We start from the raw sequence: 23,470 nt of genomic DNA on the forward strand, positions 1-23,470 counted from the left end.
GTCTCCCCCCAGTGTAGACAGTTAGGCAGTGTCTGCTAAGTCAAGGGCAAAATGAGAATTTTGCTCTATAGTAGTAAGCATTTAGCAGCAGCAGCAGCAGAGCTATAGAAGTGTAGTGCTGGGCCCTCTAGTGGCCAGTTCTTATTCAGGGACCTTAACTTGCCTTTTCCTACACTGCCAGTCTCTTACCAACTGCTTTGTCTTCAATTTGGATTTGCTAGAACAACTAACTGTCTCCACCTATATTCTATCATCTCAGTTCTCTATTATTATTGACAACTACTTTGGAACAGGCTCAGTGGCAGGGAAGAGTTCTTGAGGGAGAGATCAATTCCCTGGGAAATAGACTAAGGTGGAGAGTGGCTTGCAGGTCTTTTGGAGAGTGCTCTTGGGAGACACAGCAATAAGGAAGTGAGGAAGCCAGAGTGGGCAGAGGGAGAAGCTAACCCATATCGTGGTTGCAACTGAAACCTCAGCTGATCCTCCTGGGAGTTCTGAAGCTGACTTGGCTCTTCAGAGTTGTCCCAAATTGATACAGTGGAACCAGATCTTTGTATCCTTGCATCAGTCTGTCACTGGTCATGAGTTGCTCCCCAGGAGGGGTCATAGCCTTGGATGAAATAGTTTCCTGTGCCCAGGAAAACGCACAGTGAGCGCTGCAGCTGTGAGCTGTCAGTAGCCTATGTTCGCAGCAGCTGGATGATGGGTGCATTGGCCCCAAAGATCTGGGCAGAGCACCACTATCTCCACTCCTGGGAGTTTGCAATTTAGGGGGTTCCTGAGTACTGTGTCTGTTTCTTTCTTTTGTCAATGACCCCTGATACAAGGAGGAGAAGTCCAGAAACAGATGTCATGAGACACAGATTCTAGCACAGACTCCTGCTGCATGACCTTAAGTATGTTACCTAAAGTATCCTGGCCTCAGGGCTAGTCATATTCAATATGGTTCACAACAATCCTTACCATTCATATTTTAGAAAGTGTTCTCACATCCATGGAATCCACCAGACCAAACTCTCTAAACCAAATGAAAGAATGGAGACGGAAATGTCTTGAAAGTTTGGATGCATCATACACATACACATGTGTGAGATGTAGCACAATACTCATAATCATGATGCTTCTTTTCACTAATATTTATGGAGCACACACTTTGTGCCAAGCCTTAGCCTAGTTGATGAGGGTAGAAAGATGCATTAGACCTGGTCCCTGCTTGCACCTTTGCAGTGTTTCTAGGTGGGGAAAAGACATGCCTGGAGAGTATAATGTGGTAAAAATTATCAAAGAATTGTAAGCAGGGCCATAACATGAGTGAAAGAAGCCTTGACCTGTGCAGAGGAAGGGAGTTCAAAGTAAAGCTTCATAGAAACAGAAAGGTTTTATAGGTAGAAAACCTGAAGTGGGTAAGCTAATCCTTGCCCACAAAGAGTCTGTGCCTTTCACATTTGCTGTATTCTTTTGCCAAACACATTGCCTAACATCTTGGTACTTAATATATTTCTTGAATGAATGAATGATAAACCAAGGGCAGAAGTAAGCCTGTAGCTGTCCAATAGAGATCTTTTGAAATGTACTTAAATAATCTCATCCTCTCTCCAACTGAGGGAGAGTAACCAATGATTCACGTTAGACCTTTTCATGAGATTTAACCTCCAAGCAGATTCTGTGGCTGGTCTCTTCTCTTGTCCACAGTGTTAAGTCAGCGCTGTAGGGACCGAAGGACTCTCACCCAAAAGCTGTCCCAGTTGGCTTATTAATCCTCATAAGCACTACGACAATACCCTCTTTGTACTTTGAATCATCTTGCTTGGATGTCGAAGGAGTTAGGTGAGGACAAGATCCTGGCTGCTCTCTACTAGAGCCAGGAAGGGGGGCAGAGAGGCCAGCCACAGAATCTGCTGGGAGATTAGGAATGTTTATTCTAAAAATCCTATGGGCAAAGGAGCCTGGCAGGCTACAGTCCATGGGGTCGCAAGAGTGAGATACAACTAAGCAGCTAAATCACCACCACAGGTCTCAAGAAAAGATCTAATGTGACTTTCAAAGGGACCAGCTATAGTGGGGAAAACATGGGCTTTGAATTCAGGCAGGTCTGTGTTAAAATCTAGACAGCACTACATAATAATTAGGTGAATGTTAAACAAGCTATTTCACCTCTGAGCTTCTGTTACTTTATCTATAAAATGGGTTAAAAAAATAATCACCTCGAGAGTTTCCCAGCACAGTGCCTGGCAGAGATAGGCTGCTCATCAAATATTAGTTTTTCTTCCCATTTTCTTTCCTGTTGCCTAAATTTCTTTCTTTCCTGCTCCCAGACCTGATTCTCTGTCACAGTTTAATCACAGATAGGTTCTCTGATTTCATCCAGGCAGATCATGTTCTTGGTTTCTTAGTGGCACCTGAAAGAGGATTCTTTACCCTACACAAAGCTGGCTGAAAGCCTTACTTTTTCTATTTCCCCTTTGCCTAAACTTGGTATTACCTTGGGTATTACCACTCCAATGCCAGTAGAGACCAGACTCACCAGTGCAAAAGTCACACTCCCAGGACATGCTTAGTTAGACCTACAAGGCTCCCACCTGGGCCCCTCAGAAAACATGATTGAATTAGAGTGAACAACACTTCTTCCATCTTGGCAGGACTGAACATTTTTCTTTCTTTTTTCCTTCTACATGGTATGTGGAACTTCCTGGGCCAGGGATTGAACCCATGCCCCCCTGCAGTGGAAGCACAGTCTTAACTCCTCAACTATCAGGGAAGTCCAGGACTATACCTTTTTTGATCATGACCTGTCCTGGGGAAAGTGAGGAGGATGGAGTGAAGAATACTAGCTGTCCACAAAATCCATTCTTTCTTCCACAGTAATTGAGGTTTGACTGGGACGTGACTGCCCAGACAGGAACATCACTTGCCAGCTCCCCTTGCAGCGAGTTGTGTCTATGTTACCGAACCCTTGTCAAGAGATGTGAGCAGATGGGATACGGGCAGCTTTGGCCTTGCTGGCTTAAGAGTAAATCTCTGGCCCTTGAATTCTGTTCTTTCTCTCTCCTCACTAACTGTAAGTGCTTCTACAGAGTAAACTTGGAAGCTACATGCTGAGAATGGCAGTCATCATCCCAAGTCCCTAAATGACCGCATCGAGGACAGCCATCCACCTACTTGGAACACTGCCTTGGACCATACACACTAGAGCTTCTAATCAAATCCTGTCTCCAGGAAACCTCTCATGAATTTATCTCTCTCCCTCTTCTTGATCATCACATTTAATATCATTTCCCTACATTTTCTGATACTTAACTGTATTGTTTCCTACTTGGTTCTTTTTGGTGTTATCCTGTTTTGTTCTTTATTCAGTGCGTGCTTCTTGGCTGTTAAGCCAGAAGGAGATCCCAAGATGTGACTGTCTGCTTCTGCTTCCATTTCCTCACCAACACAGCTGCTGTGGATGCTGACGGAGCCCCCATGCAGCGCCCTTCTCCAGCTGCCATGAGTGTTGGCTGCTATCAGCTCAGAGCTGCCCTTTCTCCAGGGTTTTGGTCTCAGACAGATATAAGCATCGTTGGGAGGTTATGTGCCCCCTCTAGCATCCAGCAGTCAATGATGAGTGACATGCGGTAGAAACAGTCACAAAAGATGAGACTGATCCTGTGATGAAAATTAAGCTTTGAACCTTCTTGAGGAACTAGGCTGTTGCAAATCTCCAACCAAGCCAACTGCTCTAGGCTGCAATTGCTCACAGGTACCACTCTTCTCCAGAGACCTGATCTCAGCTGATGGAACCTCCTTGTAACCCTCCTCTCATCCCCCTCCCCACCAGGGTGGCCCACAACCAATGACTGACTGACATGAGGCATAACACCCCGCCCCTCTTGCCTCAAGTGGGTGTAATTCTGCCTTGTGGTTTATGTTCCAGTTCCTGTGGATCAGGCCCGGGCTAGATGTGACCTGACACACACCATGTTTGTCTTGTTCCCTTTCTTTTCTACTTCACTCTTTCCATTGCCTGTTTACCCCCAAAAGTGCTCCTGCAGAAAATGTCTGTCTCAGACTCTGCTTCTAGGGAACCCAACTTTAGTCTACTGGTGTCAATACTCTGCTGTCATTTTCCCAAATCATTTTCCCATTCATCTCCAGGGACTGTTCAGACCCATGCTCTGGGCTGGGTATGCTATGGTGCTGAAAGTGGGCTGAGGGGCTGAATGAACAAATGGGCTCTATTGAAGTAGCCGTAATACCTACTACACAGGGATGTTCTGCATGCTGAGTCGCTAAATCATGACCAAATCTTTGTGATTCCATAGACTGTAGCCCACCACGCTCCTCTGAACATGGGATTCTCCTGGCAAGAATACTGGAGTGGGTTGCCATTTCCCCTCCTCCAGGGGATCTTCCTGACTCAGGGATCGAACCCACATTTCTTGCATCTCCTGCATTGGCAGGCAGATTCTTCACCACTGTGCCACCTGGGAAGCCCCACAGATATTATGAAGGTTTTAACAGCTAAATGAGTTAATGTCTTTAAAATGTTTAGGCCACAGTCAGTATCCTAAGGCCACAGTCAGTATCCTAAGTCCTAAGTTCTCTTAAATATTAGTGCAGGGATTTCTTTGATCTTCATTTCCTTATGTATTTCAAGTGTGCCTAGATGAGTCCATGGCACATAGTAGCCACTATGTGATTATCCAAGTTTTGCTTTGAAGGCTGGAGGTGATGTGCTGGGATCTGGCCAGCAGGGAGCAGAATGAGTACAGTCAAAAAGACCACATGGGATGAAGGAGGTAGTGGGATAGCTAGTGAGAGAGAGCTGTGGGGAGGGCCAGGGTGTACCTACATCATAAAATATTAGAATGCTTAAATTATACCTCAAAGTCCTAGATTTCTAGGTTTACTCCAATCGTGGGTGTGCACAGTGAGGTTTATTGAGCCCCTACTTTGTAAATCCATACAATTAAGTAGTTCCAGGGCCCAAGATCCCTGGAATTGCCCTAGTGTCTATAGCTTCTTTTGAACTGGTGACTACCTCATATTCCTCTCAGTAAATCCTCTATTGTGCTTATGCTAATACACATTGGATTTCTGTAACTTGCATTCAAAAGCATTTGTATTAGTTTATTATTAAGCCCTGTGAGTTATAAGGACTGTGTGAAGGGGCATGTGTATGTGCTCAGTTGTGTCCAACTCTTTGCAACCCAATGGACTCAGCCTGTCAAGCTCCTCTGTCCACGGGATTTTCCAGGCAAGAGTACCAGAGTGGGTTGCCATTTCCTTCTCCAGGGGTGTGAAGGGGAGTCTCCACCATCGATGGGGACACTGAATTCCCAATGCAGCCACTCTGGGCTGCTTCCTGCTCCATCCAACATCCATCTGACCTTGCTCTTTTCAGGGGGGTGGTCTTGCCACATTTCTGCCTCCAAGCTTCCTTGTTTTTTTCCCTTCATTCACTCTGTCCACTGAGATCTGTCCTGTTTCAAAGCCCAGTTCAAATCCTACCTTTCTCCTCTGCTGCTCCTCTGCTGCTGCTGCTAAGTTGCTTCAGTCGTGTCTGACTCTGTGCGACCCCATAGACAGCAGCCCACCAGGCTTCCCCGTCCCTGGGATTCTCCAGGCAAGAACACTGGAGTGGGTTGCCACTTCCTTCTCCAATGCAGGAAAGTGAAAAGTGAAAGTGAAGTCACTCAGTCGTGTCCGACTCTTCGCGACCCCATGGACTGCAGCCCACCAGGCTCCTCCGTCCATGGGATTCTCCAGGCAAGAGTACTGGAGTGGGGTGCCATCGCCTCTACATCTACTCAATCTCATCTGCCAAAATCCAGATAGCATCCATCACTTGACATTCATTCTCATACTTCATGGGATTCCATATGTTATTTGGGCATTTGGACTGGGTGGTCGCCAAAGTCCCATCCAGCTGTAGACTTCCAAGTCTGTTGTACACTCTTACATTACATCTTCTTAATCAGATCTCCACCTTCTCCCTCGAGAAGATATGAGGAAAGGCTTGAGCACATGAATTCGCATGGAATCAACATAACTAACTGCTCAAGGGAGCAAAGATGTTCTGTGATCCTCCATTCAAGGAACACACAGGCATTTATTTTTTCAAAGTGGAAGTAGCTCCCTCCCCCACCCCTGACCTTATGATATAAGAAACATACTTATGGTCAAATAAATCAAATATTACATAGAATTTTAAAGTAGAAAGGGAAAATCATCCATAATCCTCCTCTTCAGTGATAAATGCTATTAAAATATTCTTTCAACGTGTTTGCTATACACAAATATGTATCCTTTGACAGGGCTTTTTGGAGACCCCATAGAGATCCCTTAAAAACAGAAATGAAACAGAAGAGTGGAAGGTTCCAGTCTGGGATTTGTAGCTTGCCACATTTGATGTATTCAGCTGAACCATGTGAAACTACTAATATTCAGCTGTTTTTTTATCTACAAGCACAGCAGTTTTATATGGTTCAAATCAATGTACATGAAACCTAGAATGTCAGATCTGATCGAGCCCTTAGAGACTTTCAACTATTTCAATTTTCCTTCCATTTCATGGTTCTGAAGAAGGACAAGAGTCAGGAAAGTATCTAGCCAGATCATACACCACACTGGTAGTAGAATCAGGGCTGGTTCTCTTTCCACTGAATCAGGTACCTGCTTCTTTTAGTATGATATCTTCTAGGTATAATAATAATTTTCTAGAAGCAAGATTTCAACTTGGTATCAGAAAATTTCTCACAGAATTCAACCAAAATGTTAGAAGCTGCCTTAGAGGTAGTGAAGTCCCCAGGACTGGCGATGGGACTGGGAAGGACAGGGGGACATGGCTGGAAGGGTATAGGAACCATGGAGCTAATGAGGCTTGACATTTAGGGTTATGTACTCGCATGGCTCCTTCTTAGGTCTTAGGAGAGAACCTAACAATGTATTAATATGCCGATATGTTTTTGGAATATTTGCAAAAATAAGATATTTGAAAATTATTTTTCTTAAGGAGGACCCCCTAGAATTATGTAAATTTCAGGCCTAGATCCACTCCTAGGTAGCACAGAGTTTTGCAAAGCACTAGGCAAAGAGACCAGAGATCCTGGGTTCCAGTCATGGCACCACTCTGGCCCAAATGGGCAGAAGAACATTTGCTCTGCTTCCCTCACAGGGGGGTAACATCACAAATGTTGAATGGGCGGAAAAACATAAAATGTGAACAACTATGAAAAAGCAACATAACTTAGATTTCCTATCTGTGATATGGGATAATATCACCGCCTCTCATGGCTGTTGCAGATAATACATCAAAAAACTGTGTCCTCAGGGTATTTTCCTATCTCATTTCCCTTTGCTATGACTTCCTCTTCTCCTTCCTCGAGCCCCTAGCCCCCAACACTCTGGCCACTAGGCCACTAATTTTTATTATATGCTGCTGTGTCTATGTATTTGTTCATACGGCTCCCACTGGCTAGAATGGCTATTTTTGCTGGGAAAAGTCCTTTATCCACAAGGCCCGGGTCTGCCAGATCTTCTCCTCCCACCCTGACAATGAACTCCCTTAGCACTGTTTCTTGTTAATCTTACAGATAAGGACACAGAGGCTGGGTATGGCCCACAGCTGAGTTCCGGAGGCCCCAGAAGATAATCCTTAGGTATCTTGATCTTCTGCCGTCCCTGGCCTCTTAGCATCAGAGCATAGACACACGGTTCTTGATGTACACGTGATAGGGGTCACTGCGCTTGTCCACTTTGCGGGAGCGGGTGTATCCGAGGATGAGACTGCCCACAGTGGCAGCAAAGAGGAACATGACGAAGAGGATGTACATGTAGGAGTTATCATTGCGGCCAGGCAGGCTGGCCCGCTTCTCCTCAGTCAGGTTGTCTGGCCCTGGCCGGCAGAGCAAGTTGCTGTGAAGAGTGGCATTTAAAGCCTTCAGCACAGCGTGCAGGCTCTCATACCAGGTCTCAGTCCCATTGATGGTCTCCATAGCAACAGGGATTGAGGTGGGGGAAGAATCGGAGGATGCTCTGGCAGTGACAGAAAAGAGAGAAGATGGTTTCTGTTACTTAAAGCCTGAATGACCCTACCATTTCTTCAGACCCCAGCTAAAATCCCTGCCTCACAATTTATTCTAACTACTTGTTTACCTATCTTCTCCACTAGACTGCAAGCCCGAGGAAGTTAAGGACAGTGTCTGTTTGTTTTTTTTTTTTGTTGTTATTGTTTAAAAAAAAAATTATTGATTCTGCTGGGCCTTCGTTGTGGCATGTGGGATCTTTAGTTGTGGCATGTGAACTCATAGTTGCAGCTTGTGGGATCTAGTTCCCTAGATTGAACCCACGCCCCTTGCATTGGGAGCATGGACTGTTAGCCACTGGACCACCAGGGAAGTCCCGCTGTGTCTGTTTTATCCACTGCTATATATGAGCACTCATGACAGCACTCAGTAGGTGCTCAATAAATACCTGTGGAAGGAAGTTTTCCTTGAGCATTATAACCATGCTGATCTATCCTTTTCTGGGGATTCTATAAGTCACTGAGCTTTAGGCTAGACGGATCTTAGGAATTATTTAACGTTATAATTCTTTCCATTTTACACACAGGGAACCTGAGGCCCAGAGAGACCAGGTGGCTTGTCCATAATCACAGAGAATATTGGAGGTAGAGCCAAGGCAGAGTCCTGCTCTTTGATGACCAGCTCAGAGCTCCTCCAGCCTCCTCGCCAGCTCTGGGCAGGACCATGTAGCACAGTGAGAAGACATGCCTCAGAACTCCACCACAGCTCAGTTCTTTTTTATGCTCCACAGACACCATGCAGAAGATGTTTGGGGATGGCTTAGATTTCCCCCTACCTCAAGAAGCAGACACTGGGTCTTTTGATGCTAAAGCATCCTAGGTCCCACTCTAGGTATTCATAGCTACTGAGCAGAAATTCTGTCAGAAAAGAGGTTGCTGGTGAAGCAGGGAGGGGCTGAAACCATTGCAGACACTGGGCCTGAGGGGAGTGGAGTGAAAGGAGCACTCAGTCTGGTTTGGGGTTTTACCTACCTCAGAGAAAAAAGACATTGGCCACCTCCACTACTCTGCCTTCCAAAACAACATCACTGTGTGTGTACATGGCACATAATAGGTGATAATAGATGTTCCTTTTCCTTATTCTCAGAGATCTTTAGTCTATAGCTTAGAAAAACTGCCCAAGACAGCCTTGCATCCTAGTCTCTGGAAAAACACATGTCATTCCTTTTAAACAAGGCTCCACACTCACTTCCTTCAGGAAGCCTTTGTGCGCTCCCACCATAATCCACAAGCTTTATCATCACAGCCTTCCCTTTGCCCCAGCACTTACATATGAGGCAATGTGAGGCTGTCCTCTTGTTACTGATAAGGGTTATCAGCAGCCACATGCTCCTGGTCAGCAAGGCTATGGTCTCTCCCACGTTGAGAGGACTACCTTAGCTCTCCTTCCCTTGGCGGTCTTCAGTAAAAATGGCCACTTTGGAATTTTCACATGCCAAGCACTCAGTGTTCACTGAACTGAGTGAACCAATCAAAATTAACACCAACCAATCAAAGTTAACACACTTGAATATTAACCATAAGGTCTTTTCCCCAGAAAAGTTGACAGTTAGCTATGTTCATAATAAATATTCATGAACAATGCTATGAATGTAGACGTTGGGAGGAAGAATCTAAGTAATACAGCAATAACCTAGGACTGGCCCACATTTGGTGCAAGGCGTTCGGGGCCCTCTGCCATCTAGAACTTGGACAAACTTGTGTGGATGGAGGAGGGGAAGAGTTGGAGGAAGGATGGAGGAGGGGAAGAGATGGAGGAGGATGGAAGATCTGGGAGGCATAGGTTCTTATGTACTATCCCACTTATCAGGCAAGAAATTTGTGCCTTCCTCTTTCTTCATATGGGCTAACGGAAAGCAGGAGCAGCACAATGAAATCAATGGCTCAATGAATCATCTGGCCAGTCATCACTAATGGGGCTCACTCTTGGAAGCCTCATCCTGGGAGCTCCAGGAGACCAGTCCCTATACTCCGGGCACATCGCCAGTTCTTAATGTGGGAGACAACCTAGGAGCTACTGGGGCTTAAAGGAAGAAGGGGTGAATTCTGATCGGTGCTTGGAGAGTGTTCACAGCAATAGAAGAATTTGAGCTGGACCTTGAAGAATATTTTGGAAGTAGAGGAGACAAGGGGAAGAATGAGAGGGATAGAGTCATGATAACAAGAAAGCATGTTTTGAAGAATGGAAAGTAGCAAAAAGAGTGTAACATGCCTGGAAGGATAAGATGTGGGATGGAGATGCTGGTCCAAACCAGATCAGTGAGGACCTTGAATACCAGACTGCAGAGTTGGAACTATATCGTGTAAGTGGAGAAGAACCACGGAATGACATTTTAAAGGTGGGGTTAAATGATCAGATCTGTACTTGGAAAGGACTCTCTGGCTGCCATGTGGAGTGCCGAGTGAAAGGGGCAAGAATGGAGGCAGGGAGCCATGTGACAAGTGAAATAATCTAGGTTCAAGATGCTGAGACCTGAGCTGAGCTGGAGGGGATGACAAGGTGGGGGCAGGGACAGATGGAGGATGTGAGGGGCACTTGAGGGAGGGGATGGCTAGTGTAATGGCTGCAGGAAGAAGGGGCCTCAGATAGTTTTATAGGCAGACAACAGACAGATGGCATAAATGCTAGAAGAATTCACTTTGAGTAAAATAAATTTCTTGCCCTGTTTGCACTTCAGTTTCCTCATCTATCAAAAAAGATTATCACCAGGAATTGTGGTTCAATGGGTAGAGTTTCAGTTTTGCAAGATGAAAAGATCTAGAGATCTGTTGCCTAACAATGAATGCTACTGAGATGTGCCATTAAAAATGGTTGAGATGCTAACATTTACATTGCTTTTTTTTAAACCATATTAAAAAATTCGTTAATTAGAAAGAAGAAGATTATTATCTCTGCTCTGCCCCCTCTTCAAGCTTGCTTGAGCATATACATTTATTATGGTGCAGAGGATTTTTAAAACACATTTTAGTTAAAAAAAAAAAAGACCATGGCTTTCATTAAAATGAAAATCTACTTGTTGTTTTTGTGAAGTAAATACATATACACGATGAAAAACGGAAGCAGTATGCACAATGAAAATGCAGTCTCTCTGTTCCCAGTGGCCCAGGTTTCCTTCCCAGGGCAGATACTGTCACGACTTCTCTTAGATATCCTTGTGAGGGGGTTTGAACTGACAGGGCAGGTGGAGGGCCACCTCCCCCGGGAAGGCTCACGGAACCGCAGGCAAATTCACTGGCTCCTCGTCAGCTCCAGGAATCTCCCTGTGGGTGTCCCAAGGCTCCTTAGCTGCTCAGCCTCTTCAGGACATCCCTGGACACATCTGCGGTCTCAGCAGGTGTAAGGGGCAGCACACTGACTGGAACCGCCCACCCTGGCCAGGCACCATAGTAACCATTTGCATGAGTTGTTTTAGGACAGGAGATCCTGGTAAGGAACACGGAACTAATAAGCCTCCTCCAACGGGAAGAGTTTGGGAAAGGTCAAAAGGAGACACCACCTGTCTGACCACCTCCCAGAATCCTTCTCTCTGGCATCCATGTTGGCTGAATAAGGCGTGCACCACCAGGAAGGGCTCTGAGTCAGAATGATTGGCTAAGGACAACCCAGAAACTAATCCCATCACCATAAAACCCAAGACTTCGAACCATGTGACAGAGCTGTTCTCCTGGGTTCCCTGACCTTACTGCTCTCTACCCGGGTGCCCTTTCCCAATAAAATCTCTTGCTTTGTCAGCAGATGTATCTCCTCGGACAATTCATTTCCGAGTGTTAGACAAGAGCCCAGTTTCGGGCCCTGGAAGGGGTCCCCTTTCCTGCAACACATGGACTTTGGAAGCTGGGAAGGCCCAGACCTGGTGGGGCTGGGAGACAGAAAAGGAAGGAACTAGACACACAGGAAAAAAACCCTCAGAACTAGGGTGGATCACCTAAGGCCAAGCCCCAAGAATTGTGCAGTAACTTTACTGTGGGTGATCACTCCCTCCCACTTCCCCTCCCCTTCCTGCAGCAGCAGGATCAGGCCAGCCTAGGATTGTTGTTAAGGGAACTGTGCCATGGCCAAGGGACGCCTGATTGCTGTCCCCCAACACCAGGTTCACAACGTCTCAACTGGGTGACTTCATGAGAAACCACAGTTCAACACAAGCTGCTGCTCAGGGATCAGCTAACAGTGCAGTCTAAAACATCCCCTTATGGGACTTCCCTGGTCCAGTGTTTAAGAATCCACCCCGCAATGCAAGGGATGTGGGTTCGATCCCTGGTTGGGGAACTAAGATCCCACACTCCTCAGAGCAGCTAAGCCCACTTGATGCAACAACTGAGCCTGTGTGCCACAACTAGAGCATCCAGGAGCCACAGTGAAAGAGCCTCCATGACACAAAAGAGATCCCTAGTGCCACAATGAAGACCTGATGCAGTCTAATAAATAAATTAAAACATTCCCTTTCCCCCAGAGTACTGACACCTCGTCAGGAGTCTCTAAAAGGCTGAAAGTGCCTGAGACCCAAGGAAATGATGTGAGTGGCAGAATGGCAGCCAGAACTGGGTTGCTGTTTTACATAGGAAAAAACCATGTTACCAATACGCCTATGTGGATAGTCTGGATATAAACACAGGCGTGACATCAACACTGTAGCATAGCTTTGTTGTGAAGATTAAAGGAGAAAATGAGGGAGTGCACGGCACTAGACACTCCACAGATGTGGTGGTGGTTTTATTTGTGCAGAGCAGAGGCTGGCAGGGCCTTCAGAGTCCATCTAGTCTAACCTCCCTCATTTTACAGTGAAAGAAATGAAAATCAAAGAGCTGTCTTGTTTCAGCTGCTATGTGTGTGACTTTGGGTATGTGACTTCCCTTTTCTGGGTCCCAGCTCCTGCGTGTATCTGTAAAATTTTTTTTCATTGTGTTTTACTGTGTGATCCTCTAAGGTCCCAGTCAGCTCTAACATCCCATGAAGATACCATAAAACCACACTGTGAGATTTGGGAGACTGGGTAGGCTGGTGGGAGAGGATTTAGGGGGTTCTCTAGAGTCCCGCAGATGACAAGATAGAGAAGACTGCAGACTTCTTCCTCCAAGGTTAAGATTCTTCAGAGTCCCAGGACTGTTACATTTAATATTCCAGACTAGATAAACTGAAGGCCAAATCTGTTGACTTGTTCATTTTTCCTCTTTATAGCTCACCTGCCAGTGAGATCTAGCTTGGGAGAGACAGACTCTGTGTTAGAAAGTGGGGTTAGGGGGAAAGCATGGAGCACAGGGTGGGCTCTGAGGTGGGGTTCAATGAGGAAAGTAAAGGTTCACAAAACCATTCATTCCTCAGACTTTCTTCCAGCTTCTCTCTGGACAATCTGGTTGGATATTTGTGGTTCTGATGGAGGGCACAAAAGAGTCATAGTTGCCTGTCTTTAGAAGCTAAGTTGAAGTGGGAGGGAGGGCCTGTGTGCAAGGGCATCCTGTGGCTTCAGGAGAGGCAGAGAGCTCTTAAAGGGACAGCTTGGTTCTCTATGACCTGCTTCCGGGTCCCAAGGCAGGGATTGGCAATTGGCAACATGGGGAATTCTGTTCCCCTCTCTGAGCTCCTTGGCTTCCCTCTTCAAAATAATCACTGATTATGAAGCTGTTCAGACTGGGGAGACAGAGCTTCCGCCCTGAAAGTCCTTGACTTGAAACAGGAGATAATCAGGAAGGAAGATGAACGGTGACTGAAAAGAGATTTTAAAGACCATTTAGAATCTAGATTCTCAGTCAGTCCTTCCATTTTATAGCTAAGAAAACTAAAGGTCAGACAGGGGAAGTGACTTGTCCAAAATGACATGGTTGGTAAATGGCAGAGCTCAGATGAGAACCCACATCTTTGGGGGTGCTGTTTAGGTGCTCTTTCCACTACAAATGGCAATGTCTTCTGGCATCTGAGTTGTATTTCCCACCAAACACAGGCTCCTCATGTCCTGGGGCATCATATCCTATAAGTCCACCACTATTGCTTTTTCCTGCATTACAGACTCTCATGAGTCTTTTCTTTTTGGCCATACCACCTGGCATGTGGGATCTTAGTAACCCTACTGGGGATAGAACCTGCACCCCCTGCAATAAAGCATGGAGTCTTAACCACTGGACCACAAGAGAAGTCCCTCTCACCAGTCCTATCTGAGGGTCCAATAAAGGCAGAAGTTGGTGACTTTGGGAGAAGTTAACCTTCTCTGGTGGCCCAGACGGTAAAGAATCTGTCTGCAATGGAGGAGACCAAGGTTTGATCCCTGGGTCAGAAAGATCCCCTGGAGAAGGGAATAACTATCCAGTCCAGTATTCTTGCCTGGAGAATTCCATGGACAGAGGAGCCTGGCGGGCTACAGTCCATGAGGTCACAGAGTCAGACACGACTGAGTGACACACTTAACCTTCCTTTACAGTCTTGTCTCCCATGGTCCTTTCTGCTCCAGAGGTACTTCTGCTCCCCCATACAAACCAAGTGCACCCTCTTCCTCCACACCCTGGCGCTACTCTTCCCTGCACATTAACAGGTTTACCCAAAGTGTTATTGACTTCAGTTCGACTGACCTCTTTCTTGGGAGTGGAGGCAAAAAGCTGGGACCTGAAGGATAAACTGGGTATCTTCGTGAGGTTTTCTTTCAGGTTTCTCTGGGGAGAAGTAAAACTCCACTGTTGGTTTTTTGGTTTCCCTACTGCTCTGTTTCAGCTACCCTTCAAGAGTGTCTGAAGTGCTTGGAAGTGTGGTAGAAAGGCAGGGGAAAGGGGTCACATAAAGCAGGTAGGGAATCCAAGGATAACTCCTGGGACTGCAAATTTTGCCTCTGGCCTGCCTGGTGGTCTTGTCACCACCATGGGCTGTGTGAAAGGAAGCTTAACATATAGTTAGACAGAGACAAAGAAATAGAATCTGAGCTGGAAGGGATCTTAACAATCATGTCACTGGTATAACCCCCTCATTCAACCAGTGGGAAAAACCATACACTCCCCCTCCCAACCCCCCGCCCCCGAGAGGAAGTCACTTGCTCAAGGTCTCACAGCCTAGGAACTGGGACCAAAAACAGTTATCGCCGTATCTTTTCACTATAAGTTCTCTGTTACCATAAGACAGTTTAACCTCTGCTGATTATCATTCAAGCTCCTTTAGATATGACCCTGCCTCCAGCCTCATCTCACCACGTCTCTCCCCATTGCCCATGCCCCATGATACTGAGCTACAGGCCATTCTCCAAACATTCCTTGCATTTTGCCCTCTCTTGCTTTTGCTCATGCTGTTTGCTGAGGCAGAAATGCCCATCCTCTTTTTATCTGCCTGGCGAACTCCTACACATCCTTCAAGACCCAGCTCCAATGTCACCTTGGTAGACCCTCTCCTGAGACATCCTCTTCTCCACTCCCTAGCCAGTTAAGTCTCTTCCTCTTGTCTGTTCCTGAAGGGCTTTGCATAAAATCCTAATAGAGCACCATACTGTACTGATATTGGGTGTGTATATCTATATAAATATAAACAGCTATAGATATATATGCTAAACTGTGAGCTGGGAGGGGTGAGGGGAGGGGCCTGTGCATCATAGTTTCTTTATAGTAGGCACTCAAGAACAGAGGGATAAATATCTCTTCTTATTAGACTAGTCCCTCAATGCACACACAAATACGCATTCATGAAAGCACTTACAAAGCTACTTCAAGGGCAGGCCGAAACAGATTCCTTTTGGTCATGGGCAGGGGAAGCTCAAAGAAAAGACACCATCTTGGTTAGGTGGGAAAGTGAGGTCGGGGAGGAAGCATTCTAAGCCACCTTTAGAAGCACAGATTTCCCTGCACCTGAACCCTATTCAATCCAAAGGGCAAACATTATTGGCCTGGAACACCAGCAGCGGCTTTGCAACCCTCTTCCCTGTGTACCTACCCAGGGTGTGGCTACACACACCCACCTGCTGCACACACACAGTCCAAATCCCAGTCTCCCAGCCTCTAATCTTGCCTTTCAAGTGTGCCTTTCATGGTTCCAATCTCGGCTGTCTGCTTGGCTGTGTGACCTTGAGCACTGCATTTATTTCCTCTGAATCTCATCTATGAGATGGGGATAATTACCCACCCCCCAACTTGCCTCACATGGCAATTTGGAGAGAGACCATGTGGGAAAAGTGTTTTAGAAATTGCAGGGACTTCCCTGGTGGTCCAGTGGCTAAGACTAAATACTTTGAATGCAGGTGGCCCCAGATGGATACCTGATAGGGGAACTGGATCCCATATGTCAAAACTAAGAGCTCCCACTTGCTGCAACTAAGACCTGGTACAGTCAAATAAATAAATATTTAGAAAACAAACAAAAAAAGAAATTGCAACATATCATATAAACATTAGAATTACTGGGCAGCTGGTCACTTCGTTTCCTTTTCTGTTTCTCTATCTACCTCCCCCACCCTGCCCCCCAGTATTACCAAGAACAGCCAACTCTATGTCTCCTCTCCCCTCCCTTCCTCCTCTTACCTTCAGAGGAAGCCAGGAGGTTCTTTATTATTCTTGATTCTCAGATACACTTACCTCTTTCAGAAATAAAGAGTAACTTTCTTGTTTCTCATCCTTTCTGATCAGCCCTGTAATCTCTCTCCATGTAGGGGTACTATTCTGTAGTCCTGCTGGCGATAGAGAACACAATGGAATTGGAGTCAAGAGACCTGTCCTGTTTTGGAGGTGTGTCTAGCCGTGTGTCTTGGTTAAGTCATTTCTTCACTCTGGACCTCATTCTCCCCATCAGTAAGATGGGCTTTCTTGTCTTGCCACCCTCTTAGTAGGAATTTGGAGCATTCACCTATTCAGTTTATAGGTAGAAATGTGTTTTGCAAAGTGTGGAGTGAGAAAGGAATGAAGAAGGTTGTTTGTTATCATCTCAAGGAATCAAGAAAATCTGAAAGCAGTTTTCTTGCCCCAAGTATGGCTCTCCCCCACTTAGAGCCAACAACTGGTTGGATACCAGAAGATAAGGAGCAGCTAACACATCTACAATGCATGCTTGTAGCTGAAGGGGCTTCCCTGGTGACTCAGTGGTAAAGAGTCTGGCTGGCACTGCAGGAGACACAGGTTCAATCCCTGGTTAGGGAAGATTCCCCTGGAGAAGGATATGGGGTATTCTTCACTCCAGTATTCTTGCCTGGAAAATCCCACTCAGAGGAGCCTGGCAGGCTCCAGTCCACGAGGTCGCAAAAGAGTTGGACGCGACTTAGTGACTGAACAACAGCAACAACTTGCTGAAGTGGAGTCAGCCCTGGGCTAGGAGTGAGGAGAATTGAGTTCTACTTCTGTCTGTGACCCTGGGCAAGCCATCTCCTCTTGGACCTCAGTTTCCCCATAGGCAAACTGTTGATAAGTGGGAAGAGGGGATATGAGGAGATACTGCTCCATGAGCCCTCACACAAGGGTCTGAACTCCTGTACTTTCTACACCAGAGACTCCCGGGTCCAGTCCCCCTTCCCCACAGGCCATGTGGAGTACATGGGCAACAGGATTGGGCGGCTCATCTTACGGTGGTGACCCAAGAAGAGAAGGCGCAAAGCACAGAGCAGGTAGGTGGGCGATCGGCACAGCTTCACACGACCCGTAAACTAGAAGGCAAGTCTCCAGACTCCCAGCCTAGACCTATGTTACTAGCGGTAGAATATGGCTAAGGGCCATATTCATCCAAGGCTTTTCCCGGGACTGGGGCACGTAGGACGAGAGACCCAATGAAGTGGCGAGCTGGCAAGTCCACTCGTAGAGCTAGCGGCTTCCGCCGGGCGAGAAGGCGCGCGTGTGCGCTCGCGGCGGAGCCCCAGGTGTTCGCTCGCACATCTGTGGATGTGGAAGGAGCTTTGGTGCCGTCCTCCCGGGGCCTGTGAGTGCTGACCCCAAACCCCAGATTTCCGGGCAAGGCGTGCCAGGGGCCCAGCCTCGACACGTGCGCCCCGGGATCCCTGTGGCTGGGTCCTAGAGAGGAGGGGTCTGTACCCGAGCCGCCCCCAAGGTCGGGTCGCCGGCCTCCAGGGAGGCGGTCGGATCGCTCATTTCTATCCCCGGCGCCGGCTGGGCCTTCCCGACCTGGCGAGTGGGTCTTACCTGCCCATCTGTAAGGCTCTCAGGAGCGCAGTCTGTTGGACTCTACGCCCTGGGCTCGCGGGTGCCCCGCACTGAGCCCCAGGGCGCTCCGCCAGCCCCTCGGCTCTCAGTCCGCGCCCAGCACTGCTTGCGCCCCCTCCGCTTCGCGCTCCGACCCGCGCTCTGCTGCCTTTTCCCTTCCCCCGGGCGTCCCCACGCCCGGCCCCGCCCGGCCCCTAACCCACCCACTTCTCCTCCCCGAGCTGGCTTTGGGCACCTCCGCCCAGCTGCTTGGCCTCACAGCTCTATGGGTTCCGACCCTTCCGTCCCCTGCAGCGCCTGCTTCCTGGACCAGAGACCGACTGTTTTCTTGCTTCATGTCAGCTTGCCGGGTCTGAGGAGGCAGAGAGCCGGGTGCTGGTGGAATCCGACTTGTGTGGTGGTGGACAAGTCACTGCTCCTCACTGAGCCGCGGCTTCCTCGGAGTAAAATGGGTACAATTCTTGCATCCATTCTTCACAGGGTGATGGTTAGCATCAGAGATCTTAGAATCCAAAATACTAAACACAGATGGTCACTGGAGAATCATCTGATTCTAACACAAACTCTCTTTTCCAGACAGGATACAGTTTGGGGAAGGGGTCCAGTTTGGGAAAGGGTGAGCCCAGGCTCACCAAGGAAGTCGTTGGTGGAGCTCAGACTCAAAATGCACTAAGCCACTCTCTCCCCTTAACCAGTGTCTCCAAGTCTCAGCAGCCCCTCACATATGCAGACAACTGGTGTCCAGACACATCTCACTGCTCCCTGTCCCACACACCATGTGCTTTCTGGCCATTAGACCCTCACTCAAGCTATTGCTTCCTTACTGCAGACACTGCAGGTTCCAAAGAAAAGCAGCAGCCAGGAGGCCAAGGCCATGGAGTGGATGGTGGCAGGGAGTAGACTCTCAGGGACTCTGTGGAGAGTCCGCATCAGAGACCTCTTTGCCAGCCTATGGCCTTGGGATAGCTATTAACAAACTGAGGTCAGCTCTGACTCCTGTGCAAAGAAAACTTTGTCCTAGGACATCTGAGGCATATACCCTCAATCACAGAACCTCAGATTCTATCTAAGAAGTGCTATCATTCAAAAAAGGCCTATCCCATGGAGGGAATGTTGTAGAAAATTGTACAAAATCTTCATCAAAACACCATACTTCTGTAGTTTCATATTTTGACCCAGATACTTCTTTTTCTCAGTCTGTATATCATCTCTCAGAGAAATCCCTTAGCAGGCAGTCTCAGATTTCAGCCTACTTGAGAATCACCTCGGCCCTTATTTTAAGTGAAGTAGACTTTTGGGTTCCACTTCAGAGTTTCTGATTCAGGAGATCTGGAATAGAGCCCAGAAATTAGTTTTTTTTTTTTTTTTTTAAGAACGCTTCCGGAAAGATTGTGATGCAAGTGGTTCTTGAGACCAGCCTTGAGGAAACAAGCCCTGCCTCAGTAAGCCTTCCTTCCCACATCCTGCCAAGGCCTTGCATCTAATCTATAGGACTATTTATTACAGTTATCAAAAGTAACTATTTGTCTACCTCATTTGCTAGGCTGTGAGTTCTTTGAAAATAGGGACTGTTTCTTGTCCTAATAAAATTTTGGAATCACAGCCTTAGAATCATCCTATGTGTTATTTTAGCTGGGGAGCACATACAGAATCCCTGTGAATCACACATATTTATTAAAACCTTCCTGGTAAACCTACACCAATAGTTTCCCCTATGAATGATTTTTTTAAAAGTAAGTATATACTACAGTTCAGCATTTGAGAGACTTCTGTATCTATTATTACAAAGGTACTAAGAAATACATTTGTTTCTTTCTTCTGGTTCTCTAAAACTTTTAATGTATTTGTTTATTTGTTTTGGCTGCACTGGGTCTTGTTGATGTGCACAGGCTTTCTCTAGTTGCAATGTGAGGGTTTCTCATTGTGGTGGCTACTCTTGTTGCAGAGCATGGGCTCTAGGCACATGGGCTTCAGTAGTTGCCTTGTGTGGGCCCTGTAGGTATGGTGCATGGCCTTTGTTGCTCTGAGGTGTGTGGGAATCTTCCCAGACCAGGGATCAGACCCACCTCCCCTGCATTGGCAGGTGGATTCTTAATCACTGGACCACCAGGGAAGTCCCTGAGAAATACATTTGAATACTTGAAAAGAAGCAAGACTGGAAATGTGGTTTTATGTTACAAAATTTAGAAGAACTCAGTTACCAAACAACTAAAAATACACAACAACAGATAAATAGGAATTTCTTAACATCATGGTCTCTAACAACGCAAAAATTAGATATTAAGATATCTTTTACTCCCATCTATCTGCAGCAAAGAGAAATATTTTAAATAGGAACCAGCACTTCTATTCAAATACTTTCGGATGCATTTGGCAGATTTGTTTTTATATTCTCCTGTTCAACATTCCATTGAAAGTTCTCATAATTGAACATTGTGACCCAAACCAAGAGAAAAGTATCAATATAAACATACTCATTTATTAAAAAGGAGCAGTTTGCCCTTGAAAAGAAAAAGAAACTACAAAGAATATTATGTATAAAGTACAAATACTAGTGTTTAAATTTATCTGAAGCAATTTATGCTTCAGTAATTAAGAGAAAGAAGTGATGAAGACTTTATTAAGATGAGGAGCCTATTAATATGCATCATGCTGTGGGCTAATTGTTCACTCATTATTCTGTTCCACTGGGATGAGAGTTTGAAAAGAACTTTATATTTCTCTAGAAAAAATTACATCCACTAGACTAAGATCACATAAATTAACACTGATTATTATTCCCTATATCTGTCATTTACAAAGCTCAAATGGCTTCATAAAGTATATAATCAGTAACATTTTTACCTTTTATTAAGGCAAGTTTGTGAAAATAATTTAATACAACCAGACATCCTCATGACTTTCAGCTTAAAACATTTTTAATGTGGAGTAATAGACCAACAAAATCTGTTTTATAAAAAGACACTTCAGTCCTAGAAAAGAGTAATAAAAGATTTTGAAAGCAGTTTATGTTTTAAAGGATATTCTTCCCATGCCTCAAATTCCAAGTGCCGTTCATCACCTGCAGAGCCAGTTTTGTTTGACTCAGTTCAGTTCAGTTCAGTCGCTCAGTCGTGTTCAGCTCTTTGCGACCCCATGAACTGTAGCACGCCTGGCCTCCCTGTCCATCACCAGCTCCCAGAGTTTACTCAAACTCTTGTCCATTGAGTCGGTGATGCCATCCAATCATCTCATCCTCTGTCGTCCCCTTCTCCTCCCACCTTCAATCTTTCCCAGCATCAGGGTCTTTTCCAAGGAGTCAGTTCTTCCCCTCAGGTGGCCAAAGTATTGGAGTTTCAGCTTTAGCATCAGTCCTTCCAATGAATATTCAGGACTGATATCCCTTAGGATGGACTGGTTGGATCTCTTTGCTGTCCAAGGGACTCTCAAGAGTTTTCTACAACACCACAGTTCAAAAGCATCATTTCTTCTGTGCTCAGCTTTCTTTATAGTCCAACTCTCACATCCATACATGACTACGGGGAAAACCATAGCTTTGACTAGACAGACCTTTGTTGGCAAAGTAATGTCTCTGCTTTTTAATATGCTGTCTATGTTGGTCATAATTTTTCTTCCTATATCAATACAATTCCATCCTTGAGGAAGTTCTCCTTTATGGTTTGTTTTATCTGCTAACTTATGTTTCTGTACTTCTGTTTTTTATTCACTATTTTTTTTTAATTGAGGTATACTTGATTTACAATGTTGTGCTAATTTCGGCTGTATACCAAAGTGACTTAGTTATGCACATATGTACATTCTTTTTTATATTCTTTTCCATTATAGTTTATCCCAAGAGATTGGATGTAGTTCCCTCTGGGCTTTTGAAAGTCGTTCTTTTCTTTATCTTTTTTCCTCACTTGATGGGCTGTGTTAGGATTTTCAACCAAGATGTTATTGCTTTTGGATGTGGTAGAATTAATGGGGAAAGTGATTCTCCATAAACTGCTCTTTATTATTCTTGGTGTATTCAAACAACATGTAGTTCGTGGTGGTCCTGAGATTAACATTCACTGCTTCCTGTAACTTGGCTGATAAATTCTGCTTTATACCTGATGATATGGTATTAAAAGATGCATTCATAGACATGATTGGAGGTGTTTGAGGATTTGTTTTGTCCAAGAAAGCTCTGTGAAAAAGGCTTTGGAATCACCGTTTTCTACTATCCTGTACTGAAATGAAACTGGACTTAATTCCTGGAAACTTTTCATCTCCTTCATAAATAGCACATGGTGCCTCCAATTCCATCTCCTGGTCTTTCCTGGCACTCAGCATGCTGGTTGCAGGGTACCTCCCTTGGACTACATTCAAGACAACAAGAGAAAATGAGGGCAGTGGCTCCGAGGCTCTTAGCTGCAGGAGGCACACCCTTCACAGGGCAGAGAGAGTCACGCACATACCCCCAGCCCTTGGGGAGTGTGAAACTGGCAGCTGGGGAATGGGCTAGACTTAATTTTTGACAACAGATTGATCAGCTTCTCTTGCACACCTCTAGTGACTAGGAGCTCATTGCCTCCAAGGGATCTGAGCTCTGAGTGTTAGGATAGTCTCACATTTTAACAAATACTGCCTTCTAAGGACCCTTCGGTCCTTGTGCCCAATGGAGACATCAAGTACATGCTTTGTTCCTTTTTTCAGTTCTTCAAAAACTTTAGGTCTATCTTCCACTTCCTTTGGAGTGAGGATGGGGCAGGAACCCTGTTAGGGAAAGCAGCTGGCCAAAGGGCCAATGGAAAGTGGGCTAGACTGCCTCATTTCCCCATCTGTGACTTTCAGTCTTACCATGAGGCTTAGATGACCCAATGTGTAACATGCCAACAGTATGATGCCCATGCTTAATATATGGCAGCTTCCATTATTATTAGACGAGAAAAGGAAGAATGAAACAGAAGTCCTATTCTGGACAAATCTGAGGACTTTCAGGGAACTCTCTAATCCAGAGAGGTTGGGGACAAAGCCTGGACCTTGAAACAGGGAGGGTGAGGGAGTGGAGTGGGCCACCTGAAGACTCATCTAGAGATACACCTCCTTCAAGTCTTTGTTTATATTGCACCTTCTTAGCAAGGCCTTCCCTGACCATCTATTTACAAATTCGAATCCCTCCCTTTTCCTGCCCTCCCCAAAGCCCTTTCCCGCCTTGCTTTCCAATAACACCTAACATCATCTCATTTATCAACACTTAACTTTAAAAAATAGGGATTTTCGTGGTGGTCCAGTGGTTAAGAACCCATGCTTCCACTGCAGGGGGCACAGGTTTGATCC

At 45.9% G+C, this 23,470-nt stretch overlaps 1 protein-coding gene and 1 pseudogene across 2 annotated transcripts; both read right to left on the reverse strand.

Moving 5' to 3' along the window:
• Positions 1 to 4,688: 4,688 nt before the first annotated feature.
• KCNE3 (potassium voltage-gated channel subfamily E regulatory subunit 3) lies at positions 4,689 to 18,338 on the reverse strand. 2 transcript variants are annotated; one of them, XM_061150134.1, is made up of 3 exons: positions 18,149 to 18,338; positions 16,601 to 16,692; positions 4,689 to 8,016 (listed from the first exon to the last, which is right to left on the reverse strand). In XM_061150134.1, exon 3 carries the CDS (start codon positions 7,974 to 7,976, stop codon positions 7,677 to 7,679), a length of 300 nt encoding a protein of 99 aa, XP_061006117.1. In that variant the 5' UTR covers positions 7,977 to 8,016; positions 16,601 to 16,692; positions 18,149 to 18,338; the 3' UTR covers positions 4,689 to 7,676. The 2 variants fall into 2 exon arrangements, with proteins under 2 accessions (XP_061006117.1, XP_061006125.1); XM_061150142.1 differs by having other exon boundaries at positions 16,601 to 16,695.
• LOC133059948 (RWD domain-containing protein 4-like) lies at positions 17,718 to 22,483 on the reverse strand (annotated as a pseudogene).
• Between the last annotated feature and the right edge of the window lie 987 nt (positions 22,484 to 23,470).

The sequence above is a fragment of the Dama dama genome, chromosome 1 (genome assembly GCF_033118175.1).
Source record: "Dama dama isolate Ldn47 chromosome 1, ASM3311817v1, whole genome shotgun sequence".
Lineage (NCBI taxonomy): Eukaryota > Metazoa > Chordata > Mammalia > Artiodactyla > Cervidae > Dama > Dama dama.